Genomic DNA, 8130 nt, shown 5'->3' with positions numbered 1-8130 from the left:
ACTGCCAAAATAAAGACAACACTGGAAATCCTGACTCATACTGTGTTGTTAGCTGGATACTATAGTGTACATCACTAAGAGAAAAAAGAATTATGTTGGCTCTGGTTGACAGTAAGCAGCCAAATGAGATAAAAACTTACTAACCCAACACTGAATACACTCCCCTCATCACTGCTACATATCCTTTTTTTCATAATGGCTCCATTACAGAAACTGGGTAAAGGTCACCTGCTATCTCTGTTACTGATGGATAGCAGACAGGTGTCAAATCTAGTAATTTTGTAATTCATGAGTCCTTTTATACATTATACATTTTAAGGACTCTGAACACCATTGTATATATTCAGTGTGTGTTTGTGTCAAAGCTTTGGTTTATCTGTTTTGTGAAACCCAAGCTTTACCACAGAGGTAATATCCAGAAACTCTAGACATAAACACTGTAGTAAGGTCAGAGAGGTGAATGCAGTGCTGTTTGAGAGCATGGTCTACATGGATATACTGAATAAATCAAAGGTGCTGTTGCATTTGGTGAATTATCTACAAGTTAAAATAAACATTAGATTTTTCTTTTCAACCTTTTTGTCTTTTCACACCTTTTAGGGGTTCCAAAACTCTCCTCCTACGCAAAAGCAGAGGATAAGCTGTTCAAATACCTCTTTGGAAACTACCAGAAATGGGTCCGCCCAGTGGAATACCTAAATCAGACGATCCGTGTGAAGTTTGGACTGGCCATCTCCCAGCTAGTTGATGTGGTGAGGATAGAAAAGGACTGGTCATTGATATTGTTTATGAATGTGTGCGACTGAGGTGTTAACAACAGTAGACTACATGAATGTACAACTTAGTAGGGCTGAAAGACATAATACTACTACATTTAAATTGTTGCAAGATGTTTCAACTCAGCTACTTTTTAAATGGAAATTTGAACTGGTTTGTTGTTTCCATTCTAGGATGAAAAAAATCAGCGAATGACCACCAATGTGTGGATGAAACAGGTAAGTAGAGCTATACATCTAACCCATGCAACTGATGCAGCATTACATTTCACCATCATCAGTAAACATAAAGGCTATGTTGTTAGGGTATGGCTTTTACTGTTACTTTATGGCTGTGGAAATACTTTAAATCAACCTCTGGCATACATGACATTTAGACAACCAGTCAGGCTCTCCACAACACTTTTTAATCTGATCTGGTGGCATTTCACCAGTGTGTCACCAGCCTATATGAGTCCTTTCAGCCCTGTGCCCACGCACCAAGCCGCCTCCTCCCCACTCCTGCTCCTGTCAACGTTATTCATGATGTTGAGTGTCCTGTCATGTATCTTATGGATTATCCCCACAGACCAGACTCATTCAGGTCAGTTGCCCCCTTTCACAGTGATGGATTGCATCATGCAAAAGGAGAACTGGAAGGGCAGCAGCCCGAATAGCGATGTCTATCTATCACAGATGTCATTTGCAGAGGGGAAAGAATGTCAGATTTTGTAATTGTATCTTATCTCGGAGGTCACCTTTTTGATTTAATACTGTATTGTTTCACATACGGTCTAAGACCAATCAAATAGATTTGCTTGTTAGCAATCTAATGACAGTACATTTTGTTGTATTTGCTTTATATGTATTCTCCTCTGGAGCTGGGAGAAATATTGCATGCTTGCAAAAAGCACATACAGAGTATACCAATTTAAACAAAACATTTGACATCTTGGAAAATACGCGTATTTGCTTCTTGCTGAGAGTTAGATGAGAAGATTGATACCACTCACATGTCTACTGGCTGTAGCTTCTTAGTGTACAGAAATGAGTGAGTGTCATCAATACTGAATTCTCGCAAATTAGCATATTTTTTTCAAACATGTTTTTTTTATGAGTTTTTATTACACTTTCAATGTTTCCTGTATGTAGGAGTGGATTGACAGGAAACTCAGATGGAACCCTGACGACTATCTGGGCATCACAATTATCCGAGTCCCCTCTGACAGGATCTGGCTCCCTGACGTTGTACTTTATGATAAGTATGTGTCATTATATATATGGAAGGAAATAACATGGATGTCAAGCATTTGATATTTTCCAAAATGTATAGGATGGTCATGACCATACTGATATACTGACAGTACTGTATCATAAAAAATCTTAGAATGATTTCAAAGGACCTATACAGAAGAAAAGTAGAATGAAACTAACTTGTAAAACTCAATAAAATGCGACCACATTAACCTTAAAAGAACAAGCAGTTCTGTATGAAATGGAAGTTCTATAAATGAGTATTATATAAGCTAATGTTATTTTTTTTTAACAGTTCAGATGGGCGTTTTGAAGGTACAGTCACCAAGGCCGTTGTTAAGTATGATGGAACCATATCATGGACACCACCAGCCAATTACAAGTCTGCCTGCACCATTGATGTCACCTTCTTCCCTTTTGATCTCCAGAACTGTTCAATGAAGTTTGGCTCCTGGACATATGATGGCTCCCAGGTGAGTCTCTACTCCGTAGTACATGCTCAGTATATTAGTGTTAGTCATGACCAGTGTTTGACAGAAGATTTCACTCTGTATTTAACAGGTGGACATAATTCTGGAGGACTTCCATGTGGACAAGCGGGACTATTTTGACAACGGTGAATGGGAGATAGTGAAGGCCACAGGCAGCCGTAGTCTGAGGACAGATGGCAGCTCTTCCTATCCCACCATCACCTACTTCTTCATCATCCGCAGGCTGCCTCTTTTCTACACCCTCTTCCTCATCATCCCCTGCATTGGCCTCTCCTTCCTCACTATCCTTGTTTTCTATCTGCCATCTAACGGTGGTGAGAAGATCTCTCTCTGCACCTCAGTTCTGGTGTCGCTCACAGTTTTCCTCCTAGTCATTGAGGAGATCATCCCCTCCTCTTCGAAGGCTATCCCTCTCATCGGGGAGTACCTGGTCTTCACCATGATCTTCGTCACGCTCTCCATTATCATCACCGTCTTTGCCATCAACATCCACCATCGCTCCTCTTCTACACATCATGGCATGGCGCCCTGGGTGAGGAGGATTTTCCTGCATCGGCTGCCTAAGCTGCTGTGCATGCGCAGCCATGTGGACCGTTACGCCACAGGTGGAGTGGCCAGAACAGGAGATCTGAAGGACTCAGCACCTGAACTGACATCTCTCCTCTACACCAGACATAACCTACAAGCAGCTTTGGACTCTATTCGCTACATAACCATGCATGTGGTTAAAGAAAATGAAGTCAGAGAGGTGAGTATTTTGGATTCTCTGTATTAGTACATCCATAAGTAGTAATAAAAATGCAATCGGTTTTGACACCATCCTTTTTTTCTGATATAAAACAAAAAAACAAATTATGACAAAGGCTGTAATAAAACCTCAGGAGAAGGAATACTGTATGTCACTTACTCACCACATAGATGCTCCAAATCTGGCGTAAGCATGACTATTAAGTATGTGTCTAGAGACTGACTTGTGCGTCGTTTTTGTTTCAGGTGGTACAAGACTGGAAGTTTGTAGCCCAGGTTTTGGACAGAATGTTTCTGTGGGCCTTCCTCCTGGTGTCGATTCTGGGCTCTGCTCTCCTCTTCATTCCGGTTATTTACAAATGGGCCAACATCATCGTCCCTAACCATCCTGGAAGTACCCTCTAAGAACCACCGTTCAACTAACCATTACTGGAGGCAAAGCACATTAACAGCTCATTATGGGTCTTATTTGAGATTTGACTGACTGAGATACTGAGATTACCGCTCAGATACGGTCCTGCTCTACTTATCCACCATCACTCTGTAAGCCACAGCTGGGCTCGAGATCAAGCTGCAGACTGGGGACTTCGTTTGCTGAGTATATCTAACAGAGACATGTTTTATTTTTTTTTAGAGAGACTTTGAATTTGAGACAATTGACTTTGTTTAAATGTAAATGAAAAAAATCGATTGATGTACTTCATATGATGAAAAAAGCATGTTTGCCCACATTTCATTCATCAATAAATTTCAATACTTTCATTTCACGAACTATAATTGCTGGCATCAAAGAGTGGAAATGTATCTTTTGGTCTGGCCAAATGTTCTCACAGGATCATTTAGGATAAATGCCTCACTAACTACCCTCATGTTCATGCCAGTTACAGGATAAATACCAATTCAATTCAATTAAATCCAATACACAGTGATGGGGTATAATTCAAATAAAATGGGTTGTTCAACTTTGATTTTCCTAAGTTCTATTTTCATAAATCACCCTCACATATCCTGGCATCAGCATCAGTCTGGAAAGTTCTTAAAGTTTCTGGAGAAGTGCACACAAGTCAGACACTACTATTTAGGGACACACCTGGTTTAATAGTTTCTCTCTTCACTCTACTAGGCTGTGCGTGGGAAGGAGAGATTCTTGCCAGCACTTGTATTTCTAAGGCATTAGTTGCTTTCAACCTGAGGAAAAATCCTGCATTCTTTATTAGGCCTGTAAGACAAATCTTGGTAAAAGATCAGGACAGAGATACTGTGGGTCCCGGATGTTTTTAGCCTACTGTAGCTTAGCACAAAGACGTACCTCCATCAAATGTGAAACATAGGTCCTGTGACAACTCCAAAACTGTCTTGTTATTTGATTGATGTGCATGCAGATGATGTCATTTCGAGAAATGTAATAAAGGAGCCGTATTTACTACACCTCCATCCACATGTGCAAGAACCAGGAAGTCTCTCTGTACTCCAGCAGCTGAGCAGCACACCCTCTGTTGAGCCTGCACTGCCCCTGCATGGCCATGTCTTTACATTACAGCTGAAAAAATCAACAAAGGCACCATCAGCATGGACATGGTGGTGACTGTAGCCATGGAATGTGGACATTAAAGTTACTACTACACTCAATATAAAGAGATTATAAATATAATCATAATAATAATATTATAATATATATTTAAACGAAACAAAGATGGATGAGAAGAATAAAGGGAGTAGAAATTCAGAAGAGTCTAGCAGAAAGTGAAGGCTCATTTTCATCTGTTTCTTGGCTCAGACACTTCCTTCATACCAGCCCTCTTCATGTTTTCTGTCTTGTTTTTACCTGTCTCCTTTTTTATAAGATGTGGAAAAAGGTTTTTGCATGGAATTCAAAACAGTGGAAAACTTCTGAGGCAGAAAAAAACACCATTACATTCAATTCACGTCTGTATATTGGATTAGTCATTTACTCTGAGGCAAAAATAAATGCAGTCTTTATTGCAGTTAGTGCTACTGATGGAGTGTCTTTTCTTATCAGATACGGCCATTGAACTCTCTGGTTGAACCTAAAATAAGAGTGCACTCTGGTAATTGTACCACTGGCTGCTTATTTTGATCTGAGGAACACAACACTATTTATTATATTATTTATATATACCACCTTGACTTTTTCACGAAGGATCAAAGGCTGTCAATCTTAATCGGGATTTTGTGTGAACATACCTTTGAAAATCCTCCACTAAAAAGAGCATGTTGTTGATTATAAATATGAAACACTGACAGCGACATACTACTTCATATAAGGATAAGAATTCACATAGGGAGGTACTAATAAGCAACTGTAACACATTTCTGTCAACTGCTTCAACAAAGGGGCCCCCTTGTTGTCTAATCTAGAAGAAAAAAGTCCAAATAACAGCTTATCTGTAATCCACTTATGTAAGCTTTCCTGGAATTTGCAGTTGAGCATTCAGTTGGATCTTCGGTGTTTCACTCTGACATCTGAGCACATGCATGCCCGGACCTACTTCATGTAAAACAGGTATGCTACAGATCAACCTTGCATCTAATTTTATATCACAGAATTTGTTTTAATGTAAAAAAGTGTTAAATGTATTATTTGGCATTTATTGTTAGTTTTCTTATCCAGAGTGATTAAGCATGAAGATTTATTTGTTTACTTCCTTTCAGATTAAAGATGCGCCCCCAAGGAAATGCAACTTTTCTTTTCTTATTATCTATCTTGTCATGGAGAGTTTGTCATGGAGGGAAGATTTTGATAGTTCCTTTAGAAGGAAGCCACTGGGTGAACATGGACATCATGATCAAAGCTCTTCACTCTCGAGGACACTCTGTTGATGTGGTACGAACCAATCAAAGCTGGTACATCCATGACGAATCTCCGCATTACAAGACAATCACAGTTCCAGTCTCTGAAGCCTTTAATCATGACTTTATCAACCCAATCCTGATAAAGATCATTGATATAGAAAGGGGAGAGAGCTCATTTTTTAGCTTTGCCAGTTTGCAGCTTGAGATGTTTACTGCAATGTTTAACATGCATAGAATAATGTGCAAAATGGCTACTAAGATGTTTACAGATAGAGACTTAATGAATAGTTTAAAGGAGAGTAAGTATGACATGGTCCTTACTGACCCGGCATGGGGTGCAGGTATAATGTTGGCTCACGCTCTTAAAGTACCTCTGGTCTATAACGTGCGATGGACAACTAGCGGAGAGGGACATCTGGCCCTTGCACCTTCTCCTTTATCTTATATCCCAATGACTGGCTCAGGACTGACAGACAAAATGACTTTCATACAAAGAGTCAAAAACCTCATTTTCTATGTCATTTGGCAATTTCAGGATCGATTTTTAATCAGCCCTCAGTATCAAGCTGTTTGTGATAAGTTTTTCGGCCCAGAAGTCAGATATAGTAACTTATTACAGGGAGCAGATCTGTGGCTCATGAGAGCAGACTTTGTGTTTGAGTTTCCTCGCCCCACCATGCCTAATGTTGTCTATATGGGAGGGTTCCAGTGTAAACCCTTCTACCTGAACACCTGGAAGTTTTGCAGAAGTTCTGTTAGAGCATGGGAGTCATCATCATGTCTCTGGGACGTTTGTTCCTGCTGATATAACAAACGAGATCGCTGCTACTTTTGCTCAATTACCTCAGAAAGTGATCTGGAGGCATAAAGGTGACAGACCCGCAACTCTGGGCAACAACACTTTAATAGTTGACTGGATGCCACAGAATGATCTTTTAGGACATCCTAAGATAAAAACTATTTGTGGCTCAGTGGAGGAACAAATGGCGTGCAAGAGGCTATTTATCACGGAGTCCCAGTTTGTGGTCTGCCTGTGTTTTCGACCAATACGGACAACCTGCTTGCGTCTGAAGAAGAGAGAGGAGCAGTCAGAGTTCTCACATTAGCCACAGTGGGACAAAAAACAACAACTTCCTGAAGGCCATACAGAAGTCCTGAATGAGCCCTCTTACAGGTATGAACATGCAGAGACTCTCCAGGCTGCACAGAGATCAGCCAAGACGCCCCTGGATAATGCCCTCAGAGTTTGTCATGAGACACAAAGGTGCAGCTCACTTGAGAACAGAGTCCTACAGACTGCCCTGGTATTCCTACCACTCTGTGGATGTAGTTCTGTCTTTTCTGACTACTGTTGCAGTGATTATTTTTCTACATCTTGTGTTTTTCCGGAGTGTATCTCTTGGGAAATTCTCGACAAGGAAAACAAATGAAAAATGATGAATGAATGAATGCAAATTTCTGTAACTCTGTGCTGCTCTTTCTACATAACATGTTTAGGATCAATTAACTGAAAATAGAGGTTTAATTTAAATCTGTCACAAGTCTGAATTATTTCTGAATGTAAAGCCTGCTTCAATAGCATCAATTTCTTCAAATTTCCATGAAAAAAAAAAAGATTCAACTATAAAACAGATATGTCCACTGGCTAATCCCCCCTGAGGTGCAGCAGGGGAAATACGGTTGGGTTGCATATCTGAGCCTTCACTGAATAACAGGAATTTGTTCTTCCATTTTTTCCATGCAGGATAATGGTATGTTGTGTGAGGCTCTTTCCAAAGCCATGTAAAAATGAGAACAGGCCAACCCCTTCCAAGGAAGGGCAGGGTGAAAACCAGTGTGACATAATCCAGATTCAGGTTTAGCATGCACAGCAAGCATTTAGAAGTGCTGACTAGAAGTTAACAGAGAACTTTGCTACGTGATTACAAGTTGGTTTTCATGGCAGGCTGGCAATACTGCAATCACTCATTATGAGATACAATTTTATTACATTTTCAATCTGGATAGGTTTCCTCCAAAAGAAATTCTCATGATGACTTCACATGTTCAGAATGGAAAATTACAGTGAA

General features: G+C 40.1%; 1 protein-coding gene and 1 pseudogene across 1 annotated transcript in view; both read left to right on the top strand.

Annotated features, from left to right (window-relative positions):
• chrna5 (cholinergic receptor, nicotinic, alpha 5) overlaps positions 1–4175 on the top strand; it is a 6160-nt gene extending 1985 nt beyond the window's left edge. The window contains exons 2-7 of the mRNA XM_035652286.1: positions 601–752; positions 951–995; positions 1908–2017; positions 2305–2482; positions 2571–3248; positions 3494–4175. Of these exons, the coding sequence (XP_035508179.1) occupies positions 601–752; positions 951–995; positions 1908–2017; positions 2305–2482; positions 2571–3248; positions 3494–3652 (1322 nt within the window). The 3' untranslated portion in view covers positions 3653–4175. The remainder of the gene's footprint in view (positions 1–600; positions 753–950; positions 996–1907; positions 2018–2304; positions 2483–2570; positions 3249–3493) is intronic.
• A 1752-nt stretch (positions 4176–5927) lies between these two features.
• Positions 5928–7498, top strand: LOC118320957 (annotated as a pseudogene).
• The last annotated feature ends 632 nt before the right edge of the window (positions 7499–8130 follow it).

Source organism: Morone saxatilis, unplaced genomic scaffold (genome assembly GCF_004916995.1).
Source record: "Morone saxatilis isolate NCDOM2014 unplaced genomic scaffold, NCSU_SB_2.0 Contig11, whole genome shotgun sequence".
In the NCBI taxonomy this organism is placed as follows: Eukaryota; Metazoa; Chordata; class Actinopteri; family Moronidae; genus Morone; species Morone saxatilis.
Note: the sequence above shows the minus strand (reverse complement) of the source record. Positions and strands in the feature narration are given on the sequence as shown.